The 20,096-nt window shown below is 49.3% G+C and overlaps 1 protein-coding gene across 4 annotated transcripts in view; it reads right to left on the reverse strand.

Moving 5' to 3' along the window:
• The window catches only part of rempA (intraflagellar transport protein rempA), a 113,817-nt gene that overhangs the window by 20,164 nt on the left and 73,557 nt on the right, over nucleotides 1–20,096 (reverse strand). The window contains exon 2 of one of the 4 annotated variants that reach the window (XM_075677728.1): nucleotides 17,787–18,103. The exons of the other annotated variants lie outside the window; for them this stretch is intronic. Within the exon in view, the coding sequence (XP_075533843.1) occupies nucleotides 17,787–18,103 (317 nt within the window). The remainder of the gene's footprint in view (nucleotides 1–17,786; nucleotides 18,104–20,096) is intronic. 4 annotated transcript variants of the gene reach the window in all.

Consider the following 20,096-nt stretch of genomic DNA (forward strand, 5'->3'; position numbering starts at 1 on the left):
GCATACCCACGGTTCGTCGGAAGTTGCGAAAAAGAGGCTGTCTGAGCGCGTCCAGCATTATGGCGAGTCGTATACATCGTACATTGAGGACATCCTCGCGCTTTGCCGCCATGTCGACAGTGTCACGCCCGAAACTGGCCGCGTGCGACACCTTCTTAAGGGTATAGGATCTACTGCCTTCAACGCACTCGCCGCTCAAAACTCTTCGACGGTGTCGGACGTCGTCTCCGTCTGTAAGCGCCTCGACGCCCTGCAATCAATCCGCTTGCAACCGGACTTTTCTGACAACCCTCTGGCAAACAGTATTGAACTCCGGTCTATCATTCGAGCTATATTTCGTGAGTAATTGCAAGCGCATGGCTCACCCCCTTGCAGCAGCGCTCAGGTGCAACCTGCTTCTGCTGACCTGCGCGGCATTATACAGGAGGAATTGGCCTCCCTGCAGAACGCCCACCATGCCAACGCCTATCCTTGCCCACAACCGGCTTCTTACGCCCAAATTGCTGGAATGCCAGCCGCACCTTCTCCAATCACACCACCTGCGCCTGTTCACGATCACCTGACCCCTTTAGTCGCCCGAGCTCCGAACCCGCCTTACTACTCTGCCTGGCGTTTGTCGAGGCCTATCTGCTATTACTGCTGCTTTCGAGGACATATCTCCCTCTTTTGCCGACGCCGCAAGCAAAACGAACGTCGTGATTACGCTGCCTTTGAATGCGATGAGCCACCTCCTCGCGTCTACCGCACTTATAATGATAATCCTCCCGCTTGCCGATCTCCATCTCCGGCCGACTTCTCCAACACCACCCACAACACACGTGGCTCGAGACGCCGCTCCCCATAGCCGCTCCGACGTTCTGTTTCGCCATGTCGGCCTGTCTCCCAACTCCATGTCCAGCGACTGGAAAAACCAATTCAATTTTTGGAGGGAAAATTGCATCGCCGCGAAGTGCTCCAAGTCCTCCTGAACGTCCGTCGAACATGTTAGTGGTGTCTGTCGAGGGTGTGCGTTTGTTAGGTCTGATTGACACGGCAGCTATCTATATATCTGTTACGCGTGCGGACCTGTGCTCTCGTCTGCGGAAAGTGAAGACGCCTTATATTGGATCATCCTTGATTGGGGCTAATGGAGCAATCATTCGGCCATCAGCCCAATGTACAGCACGCGTCTTCATGAAGGTATCCGTCATCACATTAAGTTCGCGATTTTATTCCCATGCGCTCATGAACTAAGTTTAGGTTGGGACTTCATCTCGTCAGCGTCCGCTTTAAACTCTTGCTGTCAACGTGTAGTTCATATGACCGTGACAGTTCATTGCAGCGGGAGTGCCGATGAGCCGCGACTACGTTTTCTCGCTGCTGCCGATTCTGTACTGCCTCCCGGCCACGAGCAAATCATAACTCTCTCTTCTACGGACATCATCAATCGCGACGTGTTCATCACTCCATACGGCCGCTGTCTTTGCCGTGGGATTGTCGTCGCTTACCGCATGGTGCGGTTGAAAGAAAGCTCTGCATTAATCATCGCTTTAAACACGACCACTGAGACGATCCTCCTACCTCAAGGCTCTGCAGTGGCCTGTTATGTAGACACCCAACCAATCTCCCTGCTTGCCTCTCAAGCGCTTCCTCAACAGGGCAAATCTACTTCATCTGCCCTTGCTTCCGTGATAAGTCCTGACCTTACTGCTGCTCAGAGTGAAACGTTGTTAAAATTGCTCACGAAGCATGAGGCCTCATTTGATATGAATACTTCGTCAGTCGGACAGACCTCCGTTGCCTCCCATTGTATCGACACCGATGGCCAGACTATTGTACGCCGTCATTCCTACCGAGTCTCATCGAGGAGATCGTCGCCGATAAGCTGAAAAGAGACATCATACGTCCTTCCGCCAGTTCTTCGTCATCACCCGCCGTTTTAGTGCCGAACAAGCATGGATCGGTACGATTTGGTGTTGACTACCACGCGCTCAACAAGATCACCCGTAAGGATGTATATCCAATGCCCCGTATCGATGACGCCCTTGACCCTTTGCAAGACACGCAATATTTTTCCAGCCCTGATCTTCGCTCCGGATATTGGTAAATTCCAATGCACGAAGCGGACAAATAAAATACTGGCTTTTCTACTCCGGACGATCTTTACGAGTTTAACGTAATGCCTTTCGGCCTATGCAATGCTCCCGCCACATATGAAAGAATGATTGACACTGTTCTTCGCGGCCTCAAGTGGAAAACCTGTCTACGTTGCGTCGACGACATCGTTGTGTTTCCCTTGACTTGCACTGACCATCTGCAACGCTTAGTGAAGTGCTCACATGCCATTCTAATGCCGGACTACAATTAAACACGAGGAAGTGCCGTTTCGCTAGCACAACGATTAAGTCCTAGGTCATCTCGTTAGCAAAGACGGCATCCAGCCCGATCCGGACAAAATTTCCGCAGTGCTCAACTTTCCACGCCCACTTCGTGCAAAAGAACAGCGCAGCTTCCTTGGACTCGCCTCATACTTTCGACGCTTTATCCGGAACTTCGCCAGCATTGCCTCGCCCCTCCACAAGCTCCTTGTTAGTTTCAGTTCCTTCGATTGGAACGATCAGTGCGACGCCGCGTTCCAAGAACCCAAGCGCGCACTAACATCCCCACCTGTTCTCTGTCATTTTGATGACAAGGCGCCCGCATTACTGCACACTGACGCTGGTGGTCAAGGAATTGGCGCCGTACTGCCGCAGCGCGACCACGAATTGTGCGAAAACATTGTTGCATATGCAAGCCGCGTTACTTCTGCGGAAAAGAAGTACTCGATAACCGAACAAGAGTGTTTGGCTGTTGTCTCGTCCATTCAGAAATTTCGTCCATACCTCCACGGTCGACATTTCACGGTTGTGACCGACCACCATGCGCTATGTTGGTTGTGGACAATCAAAAACTTGTCTGGACGCCTTGGCCGCTGAATACTCCGATTACAAGCATATGATTTCGACGTCATATAAAAGTCCGGAAGGAAGCACCAAGATACCGGTGCTCTTTCACGATGCCTATTCCTACTATCATCGAGCACATCAGCATCACCTTGTCAATATGGCCGCACGTCTATTCGTGTATTACACCGATTTCCTCCTTGACTCCATCAAACCGCCCTTCAGTGCTTTCCACTCACCAGCGCGCCGATTCTTATTGCCATGGTACCATCAATCGCCTTAGCGGTATCATCAATCGCCTTAGCGGTGTTTCATCTCCACCCAATGCCATGCTACGGAGACAGTTGACTCAAACTGTTCAAGTTCGAAGACGACGTGCTCTATCGTTACATTTTTCCCCCGGAAGGCTATCGATGGGTTCCCATTCTACCGCGCTCTCTTCGCGCTGCAGTTCTGTAGGCCTCACACGATGACCCTACGTCAGGCCACTTGGGTTACCACAAACCCACGAGCGCATACGCAGCCGATTCTTTTGGCCAGGTCTTTTTAGGAGCATTGCTAGACATCGTCACGTGGAGCGGCGTGTAAAGAACACAGTAGCAATAGTGTGCAAGGCGAAACTAACTTTTATTGGGCGAACCTTTGCCCACAAATACAGGCTGCACTTAAAGAACGGCGACAACGGCGAACGCAGTCGGCGATCTTCAAAATCTGATCAGCGGGTCAAGCGCGTCGGCTTTTATACATCAGTCGTCGAATGTTCCAGACTAATCGCTGGGACCCGCGTGTCTTCCACAAAGTTCTACACCATTCGCGTCACGCGATGAAATCAGATAACACAAGGTTCGGCGACAACAGACAGTGGATAGAAGCATCGACAACCTTCCAGAAACTTCCAATACATGCAGGCGCGTCCCGCCCTGTGTGATAACATTTGTTAGGCGGCGAAACGTGGTCGCCCGATAAAGATAGGCAAGTGCACGTGTCAATATGTTGCCCCGTGCACGCTTTGTCAACACCGTAAGCGACCTACTACTGCTCCGGTCGGGACGCTACAACCACTTTCTTGTCCAACAGAACCCTTCTCTGTCGTCGGCAGTCACTTTTCGGGCCACGCCTACCTACTCCAAATGGCAGCAGATGGATCGTCACTGCTGCTGACCACTTGACCCGGTTCGCTGAAACAGCCTCAGTACGTTCAGGAGCTGCCTCAGAAGAAGCGGGCTTCTTCTTGCAGGCTATCTGCTTAAGTCACGGGTCGCCTCACGTTCTTTTGAGCGACTGAGGCAAGGTATTTCTTTCAAGCACTCCTAATCAAGTTCTGCAAGCGTCCAACACCGTGCACAAGGCGACGTCGAGCTACAGTCCACATCAAAATACAAGCTCAAGAAAGCACTAGAACGTGCAGATTGGAGCGGTTATAAGATATAAAGAAATGGACCTCACTTACCTCCTCGTGTGTTAAGCTTAAAAAGTGGCATTGGTCAAAAATGTGACGAGACAGTTTGTTTCCGCAAAGGTTTCATGGAGCATTTCAGTTTTTTTAACTCATTCTGTTGTTTATGATCATGTACTCATTTTTCGAAGAAGGCGGCGACTAGTGCGGACGTGGAAAGATCGGCTCCTGCTTTCGTAAATATTTTCGGTCTGCTTTTTGTGTCACCTACCGCTGCAATGCACGCCATTCGACACGGTTTCTTCTAAGGACTTCCTTCGGTGAGTGGCATTCGCGCGGGAATTGTGGAATTTTTTGTGTCGACCACGCCGCAGCGGCGCTAGGCGCGGGGAGGTTTAGGCCTAACCCGACGAAGAGGGGCATAATGCCCGAAGTAGAAATGGTGGTAGGATAGGAAATCTCCTCCGGAGAAGCCAACAGCCCAGGCTGGACGACAGCGTTGGCCAAGAACAAGAAAGCTCGGCAAGAAACACCAGTTTCAACGAGCAAGAAAACCCACGTGGGCTCGAAGGGTGGCTGCCGCACGGCTGCCCCGCAAGGCGTGCTGCAACGCCTCGCAGCCTCGTCGAGGCTCCCCAGACTACCTAGGGAGCACACACGAATTATTGTCCGCCCAGCGGGCGGGCTGAACGTCAAGAAGATAAGCCAAATCAAGCTGGCTCATGCCTTGGCCATGGTGGCTGCACTACAGAAACTGAGGGCGACGTAATCTGCCCTAATTTCACTCAAAACGTTCTCGCAGTCTCCACTCCGGAGAAGAAGAACGCCACCACTTATGCAGGGGTCCAGCAAATCCGCATAAGCGAAGGACTATAAAAAGTGGGCGCATACATCGCGGCTCCAGACAACGCCTGCAAAAGGGGTCATACGAGGTGTCGACGCCGACATCAGCGAGGCCCAACTCCAGCGCATGATAGTCAACCATCGTAACCCGAAGGCTCTGGAAGTCAAACGAATTAAGAACACCACCATAGTGGTCGTCCTCTTCGGCGGCATGAAAGTGCCTAACTATGTCATGTGCGGCGTCAGCCTTCTGCGCTGCACGCTCTACAAACGCCAAACTGAGGTGTGCTACGCCTGTGGCGGCATGGGACATCGTGCAGCCGTCTGCCCCAATCCCACCAATGACAATTGCCGGGGCTGCGGACTAACCTCACCGCCCGATGACCACCAGTGTTCGCCGAAGTGCGCCGTTTGCGGAGGCCCGCGTCTTACGGCGGACAAAACGTGTACGCAGCGCTTTCAAGTACCATACGTCGTACGCAGACGCTGACGGCGCCGTGAGCGCGCCATGAACAAGCACCAGGAGCAACAGCTGGCCAAGGATAACCGATCACTTGGCTCCAGCGCAGCGAGAGCCCCCAGGAGGGAGCGCTCCGTCACGCCCTCTGGTCGACAACGCAGCCTCTCCAGAGGGCGCTCTCGTTCCCAAGGGCGCTCTACCTCCCGGGTTCGGATCCAGGAAACGCCAACCTGGGTCCGATCGTGTCAAGCCGAAGCAGACGACGCCGGCTTCAAAATAACGCGGTAGCATTGCCGGAGCATAAAGTTGATCCCAGTGTCGCTCAACTCATGCAAGAGAACGCTCGACTCAAAGCAGGAATGCAGCAGATGAGGGGCGACTTTGAGTCGATCCGTAAGTCGTACCCCTCGCAAGTCGAGAAGCAACAGGCGCCCCCCTCAGGGGAGCCACAGGCGCGCTCGGGTAAACGTAGGGCCGCGCCCGCAGAGGGGGACGCTGACTCTATGGAGACCGAGTACAATAACAAAGACTTAGAAAGTATGCAGCGGGCAATTTAGCAGCTCGCTGAAAGCGTGACTGTCCTCCTCAAAAGGATGGCGTCCCTGGAAAGTGCACAGGCCGCGTTAGCTACAGCTAGACAGCCTTCGAGGGAGCCCCGTCGGGCACCTTTACCCGCAAGCGCCCTCCCCGTCAACAAGACGGTGGAATGGCCAATCCAAGGCAATCACCATGGCGCTCAATCCCAATAAGTAGGTTGTGTGGCAGTGGAACTGTGCCAGTTTCCAACGGCGCAAAGCTCCGCTGCAGCAATTCATTTCGGCACAGGCGGTCAAACCGCACGTAATTCTGTTACAAGAAACTCTCGATGACGCGCCCACCTTCCCGGGATACCGGGTTGTATCGATACGGGAGGAAGGAAAGCGGGGTTTAGCAACCTTGGACGCACGGAAGTGCTCCTTTCAAGTACACAAATTAGCAATTGGCAAAACTAGGGCGGAAATCATTATGGTCGAAATTATGCCTAACAACTGGCTTAAGAGCAGTGTCTTCCGTTTGAACATATACAGCTCGCCGTCGGATCAACGGCAGGCATTCGCAACAATCATGGCAAAGGCGGTGGCCCTGAGCAAGGGGGCCCCCATAGTGATAGCGGGTGACTTCAATGCACCCAACAATGCCTGGGGATACTCCCGCCAATCCACCAAGTGAAATCTCTTTGTCCACGCAGTTGCTGACTGTTCACTGGAATTCATTACGGATCCTCAATACCCGACGCGAACCGGCACGTCGGTAGTCCGAGACACCACTCCGGACCTGGCGTTCGTCAAGAACGCCCCCTAAGCAGGATGGCAAAATTTGCAAGAGAACCTCGGTAGCGACCACTTCATTGTAGAGATTACCCTAACCATTAGCGCAGCCCCTACCAGGGAAATTAAAATGACGGACTGGGATGCCTTCCGGAAAATGCGGAAGGCGGACCAGACCGACCACGATAATCTCGATAGTCTGTTCACAAGACTACAGAAGGACGTACAAGCTGCGACCAAGGTGGTTAAAACCGACCTAAAAGTAGATCGGATGGACGCGCGCCTTGCGCACCTTCTACAAGCCGAAAACTCCATCCTGCGCCGCTGGAGAACGCACAGACTCCACCGCTGACTTCGCAAGAAAATTGCGGAGCTCCTACAATCGTACAATAGAAACTCATTCCATCGAACTCTCCAAACAACAATGGAATGAAGTGTGCTCCTCGGTTGATGGGTAAATGAGAACGGGGGGCATATGGAGCCTGCTCAAACACTTACTCGACGATTCGCAAAGCAAAAACAATCAGAGACTAGCCATCGATCGCATAGTTCATAATCAAAAGGCGGCAGGTGTATTTGAGCACGTCCTCCTTCAAGACTTGGCCGAAAAGTATCTCCCGCTGGGCCCCTCCAATGACGGGGATTATCCTCGTCACCGGGGGGGGGCGTGAGCGGTGGGAGAGCTCGACGCCCCGTTCACGGAATCCGAAATTTGGGAGGTGCTCCAAACGCTCAATGGTCGCTCTGCGCCGGTCCCAGATGGCATCTCCAATAAGCTCCTCCGCAACTTGGACGAACAATTAGTTGCGCTGCACACCGGGGAGGTCAATAAAATTTGGGAAACGGGCCTCGTCCCCGACTCCTGGAAGACAGTCTCAGTGGTGCTCATCCCGAAACCAGGCAAACCTCTTGCGCTGGATAACATGCGATCTATCTCGCTTACGTCCTGCGTGGGTAAGGTGGCCGAACCTGCCATTCACAACCGTATATCTAGGCACATAGAAACTAATGAGTTATTCCCTCACAACATGGTCGGCTTTCGGCCGGCACTCTCCACACAGGACGTCATGTTACTTATAAAGAGGCAAATCATTTATGACGACACTAGAGACACTCCAGGGCATCCTAGCTCTAGACTTGTCCAAGGCTTTTGATAACATCTCGCACCGGTTCGTGCTAGACGCCATCTCAGATCTGGGCCTGGGGCCGCGATTCCATGCGCACGTTAGCTCCTTCCTGAGGGATCGAAAGGCCACTGTCAAAATAGGGCAAATCAATTCGAGGGAATTTACATTGGGAGCGAGAGGCACTCCGCAAGGGGCGGTCATCTCTCCCCTACTGTTTAACATCGCCATCTCGGACAGACTGGCCACAGTAAGAGGAACGGGTCACGCCCTCTACGCGGATGATATTGTCACGTGGTAGTGACGTTAAAGAACACAGTAGCAATACTGTGAAAGACAAAACTAGCTTTTATTGGGCGAACCTGTGCCCACAAAGACAGGCTACACTTAAAGCACAACGACAGCGGCGAACACAGTCGGCGATCGTCGAAAATCCGATCAGCGGGTCCAGCGCGTCGGCTTTTACACAGCAGTAATCGAACGTTCCAGACTAATCTTTGGGACCCGTGTGCCTTCCGCAATGTTCTACACCATTCGCGTCACGCGATGAAATCAGATAACACAAGGTTCGGCGAGAACAGACAGCGGATAGAAGCATCGATAACTTTCCAGAAACTTCGGATAAATGCAGGCGCGTCCCGCACTGTGCGATAAGATTTGTTAGGCGGCGAAACGTGGTCGCCCGATAAATATAAGTGCACGTGTCAATATTACCGAGTGCTGCATGGGAGGGTCTGACGCTGCAGTTTAGAGTGTGCTCCAAGAGGCGCTCGACATCACAGAACACTTCCTACTAGACACGGGCCTGAGTCTGTCACCAACCAAGACCGAACTTCTATTGTATAGGCCCACCCGACGTGGGGGGGTGGGGGTGGGGGAGGTTAGATGCTCCACACCCTTAGATCAAGTTCCCATAGCCCTCTATACGAGGGGCGGACAACAAATCCACAGATGGATACCATCAGAGTCCTCGGACTCTTGTTGGAATCTCGCGGGGGCAACTCACAGAATATAGCCCACATTACCTCCAAGACGGAGAATATGCTTCGGCTTATCCTCAGGATCTCGAACCGCAAAGGGGGCGTAAGCGACAGCAATCTCCTCAGACTCTACCACGCGCTTCTGATGAGCCACGTTAACTATGTAGCCTCTGCGTTGCGCTGGTCTAAACGGGATCAGGACAGAATAGACGCGCTCATGCGCAAAAGCATCAAGCGCGTGCTGGGTTTACCACTCTCTACCAGCATCGCGCGTCTCATGCAACTAGGCATGCACAACACCCTATCAGAGGTGATCGAGGCCCAACGAGTGGCCCAAATAATACGACTCTCATCATCGCGAGCGGGGAGACGCATCCTCGAATCCGTTGGATGCGGTCACCAGGAAATCACGGAGCGCAACGTGACCCTACCATCTGTGGTCCGATATTCGTTCAAGGTATATCCCATGCCACGTAACGTCCACCCTCAATACAATGTAGGGCGCCGGGTAGCCAGGGCTCGTTCCTTGTTAAAAGCGGCTGCGGCCACTCCGAATCTGGCATGTTTTGTTGACACAGCCCAGTACGAGCGCTATGATCACTATGCCGTAGTTTCAGTTGGCTCCAATGGCACTCTCATTAACTCAGCATCCGTGCGGAAGGTTTCTGCAACAGTAGCCGAGCAGGTTGCTACAGCTATAGCACTGAAGGACCCTCTACGTCCCAATATCTTTACAGACTCCAGGTCTGTAGCCCGAGCTTTCGCCTCCGGCTCGATCTCAAAGGAGGCGGCGGCCATCCTCGGCAGCGAGGGGGCTGCTGGTTTTCAGAGCATCAAATGGTTCCCGGCCCATATGGTAATCAATGTGCACTCTGAGGTTATTAGTTATTAACGCCAATGAGTTGGCCCATGACTGTGCACGAGGTCTTACACACCGCGGCGGTTCAGGTGGACTCACGGGCGGCGACTTAGGACTGTATCGGGATTCGCTTCTCACCTTCCATGAAATCTTGGAACATTATCAACTCGCTCTACGGGCCTTTCCGCTACCACACCCTTAACTTAATAGACCACAATCGTCGGCCTTTCGCATGCTACAAACGGGGTCATTCCGGTCCAGGGGCCGATTCAGTAACTTCGCGCCTAATGTATAACCCCACTGTCCAGACTGTGGGGAGGCGTACTGCTCCTTATCTCATATGTTCTGGCAATGCCCTGCGTTACGCAGCTCATCGCTAACCCCTCTAACCGACTGGGAGGCAGCCCTTAAGAGCGCGACCTCTCAGAGCAACTACGGGCTGTCCAGAGGGCCTGCGACAGGGCGGAGGACCACAATCTTCCTACCCCGACGTGGGTGCGGCCCGCGATGGCTACGGGGACTCCCTGAAAAGGGACCATTAGTAAGGTTCTCACCGTTCATCAGGACCATTAGTAAAGTTCTTTGTCTGTCGGTACTCATTTTTACTGTGCCATGCAAACTAATCGTGTGGCATGGTGATAATTGTACGCGCCAGATGCGCTTCTCAAACCTGTATGTATGCATATACGTACATGTATTATAAATGCGTATAATGTGTGTATGAGTGCGTGTATATAAATTTGTTGCTTCCCTGTATTTCTTTTTTTCTATTGATATTATAACAGTTTGTATACTGCCTGTTACGCTCTGCCACTCAAGCCGAATGTGGCTTTGCCAGGCCTGATGAATGTATTAGGTTTTATAAAAATAATAAAAGAGTTTATTATTATTATTATTATTATTACTATTACTTACATGTATTATAAATGCGTATAATGGGCCTATCTGTGTATCTATATACATTTATTGCTTCCCTATATTTATTTTTTTTACTTTTTCTCCTATTGATAGTATAACAGTTTGTGTGCTGCCTGTCACGCTCTGCCAGTCAAGCCAATGTGGCTTCGGCAGGCCTGATAAATGTATTAGGTTGTATAGAAATAACAAAAGAGTTTGTTATTATTATTATTATTATTATTATTATTATTATTATTATTATTATTATTATTATTATTATTATTATTATTACCACCCTCAAGCCAATGGCCTAATAGAGCGATTTTTTCGCACGCTGTGCGACATGCTATCCATGTATATTCAACCTGACCATCGTAACTGGGATGCGATTCTCCCGTTTGTAACATTTGCATACAATACGTCTGTTCAGCGAACCACCGGATAATCTCCGCTTTTCTTAGTATACGGCCGTCACCCTATCTCATCACTCGACGTTCCTTTCTTCTCTGGCCCCGTCAACGCTTCACCATTCATTCGCGACCAGTTTGTGTCTCGTCTTACTCAATGTCGTCGCCGCGCCCGTATGAACATTGAAGCCAGCCAAGACGACCGCAAATATCGGTACGGCGCCTCTCACCGCGTCGTTTTCTACCGCCCTCGTTACGATGTGCTCCTGTCGACACCTGCACGAACACCCGGTTTATGTGAGAAGCTTGAATCTCGATATATTGGCCACTACAACGTCATAGAGCAGACCTCGCCGGTGAACTATCGCGTTACACCTGTTGTGTTATAACTCAACTGTTATGACTGCTAACGGGCGGGAACGGCCTCCGGCCGGACGGCCAGTAGCATAATAACCCTAACACAAGAACGGGAACACTGCGCCCATTTATTCAGCGACAGCCCTTTTCATCGACGTTCCGATGCCCGCTCCGGCGCGTGTGATGACGTCAGTCTCACGCCACGGCGAACGCGGTTTTTCTGTCTTCGTTGGTGTTTTCACTTTGCAGCATGCTGATGTCCCAACTGACCGACGCTGCCGCGGAACAGAGATCGTGCAATTTTCCCGCCTGAAGCCCTTTCATCTCCGTTCCACTGTCTCACCAACCTGGTTTCTGTCAACTGCAGGATGAAGGCCTCTCCCTGCGATCTCCAATTACCCATGCCCTGCGCCAACCGATTTCAAATAGCGCGCGCGAATTTCCTAATTTCATCGCTCCACCTAGTTTTCTGCCACCCTCGACTGCGCTTCCCTTCTCTAGGTACGTATTATGTAACCCTAATAGTTCACCGATTCCGTGAACCTACGAATTACATGCCCTGCCCAGCTCCATTTTTTTCTCTTGATGTAAATTAGAATTTTGTCGATACGCCTTTTCTCACTGATCTAAACCACTCTTTCTGTCTCTTAACGTTATGCATAGCAATCTTCGTTCCATCGCTCTTTGCGTGGTCCTTAACTTGTTCTCAAGCTTCCTTGTGAGTCTCCAAGTCTCTTACCCATATCTCAGCACGGGTAAAATGCACTGATTGTACACCTTCCTTTTCAATGATAATGGTAAACTTCATATCAGGAGCTGACAATGTCTGCAGTATGCGATCCAACCCATTTTTATTCTTCTATGAATTTCCTTCTCATGATCAGGGTTCCCTTTGATTAATTGACCTACGTAAACGTACTCCTTCACAGACTCTAGCGGCAGACTGGCGATCCTGAACTCTTGTTCCTTTGCACGGCTATTCACCATTATCTTTGTCTTCTGCATATTAATCTTCAACCCCACTCTTACATTCCCTCTGTTAAGGTCCTCAATCATTTGTTCTAACTCGTCTGAATTGTTTCTGAATAGAACAATGTCATCGGCAAACCGAAGGTTGCTGAGATATTCGCCGTCGATCCTCACTCCTAAGCCTTCCCAGTTTAATAGTTTGAATAGTTCTTCCAACCATGCAGTGAATAGCAGTGGATAGATTGTTCACCCTGTCTGACCGCTTTCTTTGTATGCACCTTCCTGCTTTTCTTGTGTAGAATTAAGGTAGCTGTAGAACCTCTGTAGATATTTTCCAAGTTATTCAGGTAAGCATTCTGTACTCCTTGATTACGTAATGCCTCTATGACTACTGGTATCTCTACTGAATCAAATGCATTTTCGTAATCTATGAAAGACATACAGAGAGGCATATTGTACTCTGCAGATTTCTCGATAACCTGATTAATAACATGGATGTGATCCATTGTAGAGTATCCCTTCCTGAAGCCAGCTTGTTCCCGTGGTTGACTAAAGTCCAGTGTTGCCCTCAATCTATTGGAGAATATTTTCGTAAATATTTTATTTAATACTGAGGGTAAGCTAACGGGCCTATCATTTTTAAATTCTTTAACGTCTCCCTTTTTGTGGATTAGTATAATGTTTGCATTCTTCCAGTTTTTTGTGCCCCTTGCAGTCGATAGACACTTCGTATAATCAGCCGCCAGTTTTCCAAGCATTATGTCGCCTCCATCTTTGATTAAATCGACTGTTATTCCATCTTCTCCTGGCGCTTTTCCTCGTTTCATGTCTTGCAAGGCCCTTCTGACCTCGTCGCTAGTTGTAGGAGGAGTTTCTGTATCGTGGTCATTACTGTTTCTAATGGAGGTATCCTAACTCCTCTGGGTATTGTACAGGTCACTATAGAATTCTTCCGCCTCGTTTACTATATATTCGAGATTGCTGATGATATTACCCTACTTATCTTTCAGTGCATACATCTTGGTTTGTTTTATGCCAAGTCTCTTTCTCACTGATTTCAGGCTGTTTCCATTTTCTACGGCTTCTTCAGTCTTTCTAACGTTATATTTTCGAATATCACTTATTTCCGCCTTGTTGATCAGTGGTGACAGTTCCCCGAATTCTATCTCATCTCCTGAAATAGAGAGTTTCATTTTTGACGTTTCTTTATTAGGTCCTTTGTTACTTAGAAGAGCTTGCCTATTGGTTGCCTTGGTGCCTTGCCTCCCACTTCAATTGCTGCCTCTGAAGCCAGCCTAGTTGCTGTTTCATTCATTAACTCTATGTCATCTTTATCTCTCTGTTCTAACGCTGTATATTTGTTTGCAAGTACCAGCCTGAATTTGTCTGCTTTTACCCTTACTGCCTCTAAGTTGATCTGCTTCTTCTTGACCAATTTTGCTCTTTCTCTCTTCAAATTGAGGTGAATCCTATATCACTCACTAACCTATTATCACTGCACTTTACCCTACCTATCACTTTTATATCGTGCACTATGCTAGGATCGGCACAAAATACGAAATCAATTTCATTCCTTGTTTCCCCATTAGGGCTTTTCCAGGTGCACTTTCTTTTGCTACGCTTCCTGTAGAAGGTGTTCAATATTCGAAGCTTATTCCTTTCCGCGAGTTCTACCAGCATCTCTCCTCTAGCGTTCCTAGAATCGACGCCGTAGTTGACAATTGCTTGTTCACCGGCCTACTTTTTCTACACTTTTGCATTGAAGTCGCCCATAGCTACCGCATACTGAGTTTGCACTTTTCTCATCGCTAATTCAACATCTTCATAAAACTGATCTACTTCCTTACCATCGTGATTGGATGTTGGATCGTAAGCTTGTACTACTTTTAATCTATACCTCTCATTTAGTTTGATTACGACTACAGCTACCCTCTAATTAATGCTGTAGAATTCGTCAATGCTGCCCGCTGTGTCCTTCTGGATTACGATACAAACTATTTATACATACAAGTCTATATGCCCAGGCATAAGTATACAGGGTGTTTCAGCTAACTTCAGCCAGCGTTTAAAAATATGCCGATGCGCTCTATGACGACGTGACCAAATGCATGTTGCTCACTTTTGTATGTAATGTGTAAAACTATCTTTTATATTGTGCTTAATTAGATAATTAGTCAAGAATAATGAAGCACCTTCTGAAGCAACAAAACTAGGAAAAAATTTCAATTGGAAAGTTGCAGAGTGGTGTGCAAAACGTCCGAATAAACAGTTTATGTCTTTCTATCAAGTATTAGTGCTTTTCATCTTACTGCGGATGCCCGCGAAATAAAAAAAACACACACACACACACACACAAACACACACACACCACGTGACATGCCCGCTTGGGCGTCGTGATTGCACTGCTTCCAAGCCTTCCGCGCACAAACGAACATAAAATTTAGCCGGGTGCACTGCCGCTGCCGTCTGCTTATCGCTATCATGAACCGCCGCGAGGGAAGCACATCGCTGGCGTAAATTGCACAGCCAGCGCCTTCGTCACTGCCTCGTCGCCTTCTAAGCGCCAGCCCGCCCGGCTAGACGCTATCTATGTTCGTTTGTACCCGAACAATTTCGGAGAGCTGCAGCCACGGCTCGCAAGCGGTTATGTCACGTAGTATATTTTTGTTTTTATTTCGCGGACACTAATTTAATAGACAGAAAGTTAGAAACTGCCTAATCAGACGTTTTGCAAAGCGCTCTACAACTTTCTAATTGGAATTTTTTGCCTAGCTTCGTTGCTTCAGAAGTTGGTTAACTAATCTTGACTAATTATCTAATTAAGCAAAATACAAAAGACAGCGTGTTACACTACATACAAAAGTGAGCAACATGCATTTGGTCGCGTCGTCTTATAATACATAAGCATATTTTTAAGCTCTGGCTAAAATTAGCAAGAACACTCTGTATATGGGAAGCGACAGACAGAAGAACGGGAAAGGGAGGCAGGTGAACCAGAAGTGAAAATAGTGTTTGCTAGTCTACGCTGGGGAAGGTGGAACGAGGAGGTAAGGAGATAAGACAGTAAAGAGGCAGAGAGAGAGAAAGGAAACACAGACAAATCACAGGCGGTCACATCACCGCACAGTGAAACCTGTAGCACTACAAGCATCAGTGCAGGTTACAGCCGCTTGTGCAGGTTTGTCGACCTTGAAAACTGCAGCAGTTCCCTGGTCGCCGTCCACTGCGATGGCTTGTGAGGTCGGCATTCTAAAATGATTTCCTCTGTTAACGGTCTTTCATCAATGCGCGCTATCGCGATTGCGAGCGATCGTCACTGCAAATTGTCGCCAGGACCGACAGACAGAACTTATTGACACAACATATAAAGGTGTGCACAAACACAGGGTATGTCTACATGCATCATAGCTTCAAATCGCGCAGCTCATAGCACTCAGAATTATTTCAGAGCGGCTTGTCCAGACTGGCCTCACTCAAAAAAGTATAATACCACTCTTGCTACTCGTCATATCTTACTTCTCGGCATCTTTCCAGGCTCCTAGAAGAGCTTCCTCAGAAATAGGCCAGCAGTCTAGAGAAGACACAGTCGCCAGTATTTTGTGTCCCGCTCAGTCGCATACTGCGGCCACACGCAGAGCACACGATCAGTGGTCTCATGGTTAGAACAGACGCAGCCATCAAGATTACGCACATGTCGAATTTTTGTCATGTATTGCCGCGTGTACACCAAGTCTCAGTCGACGTAGCAGTGTCTCATGGCATCGTCGAATCATAAGGGTGACCTAACATTTTAAAACTGTGTCTAGTCTGTGCAGGTGGTCGTGGCCGATGATTGGAATCTGCCCAGGGTTCTTCCAAGGCAGTTCTCGCCAAACGTCGAGCAAGGTCGGTAACGTATTAGCTTGTGAAAAAACGTTTCGTTTGGGGATACCGTTCGTGTGCGCCAATTTCGCTTCAGCGTCTCTTTGTTCGTTGCGTGCTAGTCTGCAATGACTTGGAAAAATTACGCTTAGGATTATTAGGAAGGCCATTCTTAGCGTGAGCGGAGGTTTATTTGGAAGGCCGGGACAATGTACACAGGGTGGCGACGGCACTTGGAAGTTTACCCCCTGTGACGTCATTAATTTTGACAGCGTCTATCCAGGCCTACAGTCGGATACAACTCAAATCTGCAGTGAAGCCCCGCCCACGGCCTCATAACCGCCAGCCACTGTTCCTCCGCGAGGCTGCAAATAGTTCGTACGTCAATCTTTCCCTGTTACCTAAATAACGCGATAACCACAAAAATAAAATTATAAGGGCGTAATTTTGTACGTTTTCACTCGTCTATTATAGTGGAACGGTGAAAGCCTAATTCTTTATTGAACTGACACAAAACGCTTGCTTCACTGTAACTATTTATTGTCAAGTTTCACTTCAGTTGGCCGTGACGTTTCAAGTTTATTCATGAACGATGTCAGTTTTACAAAGAATTGTATACAAAATTGAGTAAAACGGAGCATTTGTATTTGAGTAAACGGAGTAACTGAATGCGCAAAACGGAGTCAGCAGTGAAATTAAGTGTACCGGGGACTTTTGAAGAGTGAAATGTTCAGACTGCATACACCTTGTCGTTGTCTATTCTACACCTCATCGCTTCCGCAGATGAAAAGACTCTTCAAGAACAGCAGATGCTCCGGAGGTATCAAGTGCGACGCCAATCTGAAATAGTCGCATAACGACGATTTTGTTTGCTTCTCTGATTGGCTGGCGGAGTAACAACCCCGAGCTGTCTGTGTGCCTTAGTTGCCAACTGCTGTATATTTAGGTCGTATCCTACTATAGTTAATCTTTCATTGATATTCAGAGGCGCTACACTAGATGGCAAACGAAGCAAAAATTGAACCTCGCAAATTGTTTAGAAATATGCAGGTCCAACGTGTATGTTAGAATCTATGCGAAAACAACGCCTTATTTAGTGAAGCGGTTAATTTAGTGCTATACAACTAAGGCATAAAGATACGAAAATACCTCAAAATATGTAACGTCACACAGACGTTGCGGTGCTTCTGCGAAGGCGCGAAATGAAACAAAGGAAACATGGTCCTTGCTTTTCTCCGCTGGTAACCTACGTTTCTTTCCGCCAAATGAACCGAAACTGAGCCTGGAAAGCGTACTCGACCGTTTCCAACTCGCTGCTTGTTCCCTTTAGGAACACGTTCCGGCTCCCGCGAATGAAAAACACGCTCCCCGCCAAAGGGCACTCGTGTAGCATCGCGGCACGTACCGGTTCGGCGTGCCCGCGTGCTTCCGGTGGTCCCTGAAGGCCAGATCGGCGAGCGAGTCCCTGAGCTCGTGGTAGAAGGCCGTGGCGAAGGAGGCGGCGGCGCCGCCGGCCGCCTTCCAGCCGATGCAGGTGCCGACGGCGTCGATGGACACCAGCCGCGTGCCGGCGCCGTTCCACAGCAGCCGGGCCACGGCGCGCTTGTGCTGCGTCTGCGGCTCGTGCAGCGCCGCCCGGCGCTCGTCCCACACGCACACCTCGCCGCTGTCCCACCCCAGCGCCAGCAGCGGCGCCCAAGGGTGCCACGACAGGGCGCTCACCTGCGGTGCCACCTTGGCGTCTGTATACAGCACGAGGATCTCCCGTGGATCTCTCTCAATTGCCAAGATTTTTTTCCAGCAACAAAATTCCTACACGTAGGTCCCAGTACGCGTCCCCGCAAGAGATCACGTGCGCACTCAGTGCAAAATTTTCACCAACTCTATCTCTAGGTGTAATGTGCTGATGTGTGTTATAAGAGGGCTTCGAGTTTTGATTGTATTTTTATATCTGTGGTGGGATTAATTTCCTTGCCGCTGTTGCGGGAAGCCCTTGAATTGGACATGCAATCGTGTGAAAGCTGCAACCACACGCACGCGACATTCAAGCGACAGGCAGACCCGGTCGCGCAGTCGCGTGGAAGGGAGAGAAAAAATTGGGATTGTTGTCGGAATAAGTACTATCGTGCGCCAGTACAGAAATTGCAAACGTACCACTAGGCCAATGTTTGAACTACGGTGCATTAAATCTAAATTTAATACGCCGTCCGGAAATCCGTTCTATGTCGCCATGATTATGATTTACTGGCATCCCCTTTGAAACAAGGCGGTGACAAATAGTCACCTAGCCTGCTTGAGTTGATCAGGTATAGCTATACATGCTTTTCATTCTAGCATTTTTGTACACATCCCCTTAATATTTTTTTCCCTTCCTCAAAATTACTCTACCTGCCTTGTACCGTCGCCTAGCCCTGTAACGGATCCGGTGGTATCATCACCAGTACTCTAAAGGTCTCCTGATTATGTAGACTGTTGGCTGGTTGATGCTTCCGCCCACTTTAAATCCAAGCGCTTTTGGAATGTCTGCGTTACCTATACGGGTCCCACCATAGAGTTTCTCACTATAACACCTAGAGGGAAATCTGGCGCCACCGTCTATGGGAGTTTCTTAAGGGGGCACCGTGCCGTCATGGGAATGACGGTATATGTGTCTGCGAGGCTCGTGTTGGCTGGTGTTGTTAGAGGCTTCGTCTGAAACGTGGATATGGCTACGCAAATAACGCGTTCTCAAAGTAAGATCTTCATAAAATGTTTCCATTCGCGCATATTACATCTTTACTCACCCACAATGCATGACCAAGCGAAGAAAAGCAAGAACAGACGACCAACTGTTTCAAAGTGAGCGCGAACCTTGTCGTCTGTCCTCCAACTTTAGCGGCCTGCTGATACTTTTTACGTAACATATAATTGTACACGCTATAACAAGTTCTCATAGTTAAACAAAACATGTTTTCGCGTAATAATAAAGCTAAAACTGCTTTTCACGTGCTGTTCTAGTAGAAAATGAACATTGTGACAGACGGAACGGTACTTGCCAAGCGCGTCTTCAAGGTGTCCTGTCTCTACGAAAACGATGCCAATCCGAATCCACAATATACCGGCATTCCCATGCATACCACAGCGCAGCAGCGCCAGATTTCCCTCTAGGTAATGTAGTGAGAAACTCTATGGGTCCCACTGTGTGAATACCTTCGCAATGCACTGGGATGTGCTCGACTTTTTCTGCAGCATGCACATGCTTTACTTGTTGCGGGTATTTGCTGCGGTATGTTCTTCTGTCCTTAGGCAACCAGGTCGAGCCTCAAATAGCAAGTTCTTTGTGTTATCCTGCAGATTTCCGTCTTCGTCCTGCACGAACAGACGGGCTGAGAGAGACGGACGGACGGATCTTCACTCCTTCGGGGGTTAATGGCACGCCTCACGCTTTGCAAAAACTCTGCGCTCGCTACTTTCTCAAGGACAACTCTCACATCACGCTGGTGACGCGCATGCCGTATGTCACCTGGAAGTAGCGGGAGCGCACCGTTAACTTCCCTTAGAAAGCAAATCATGAATAATAACATCCCTATGGTAGAACGAAATCACATTCTGTTCGTCCAGGGCTGTACATGTGCCAGAAGGGCATACTCCGATTCCATTTCAGCCAGAAAAAAAATTGCAGCTACATTTTGTCATCAACCACGTACCAAACGATGACACGACAGATGCACTAAAT

The sequence above is a fragment of the Dermacentor variabilis genome, unplaced genomic scaffold (assembly GCF_050947875.1).
Source record: "Dermacentor variabilis isolate Ectoservices unplaced genomic scaffold, ASM5094787v1 scaffold_13, whole genome shotgun sequence".
NCBI classification, from domain to species: Eukaryota; Metazoa; Arthropoda; class Arachnida; order Ixodida; family Ixodidae; genus Dermacentor; species Dermacentor variabilis.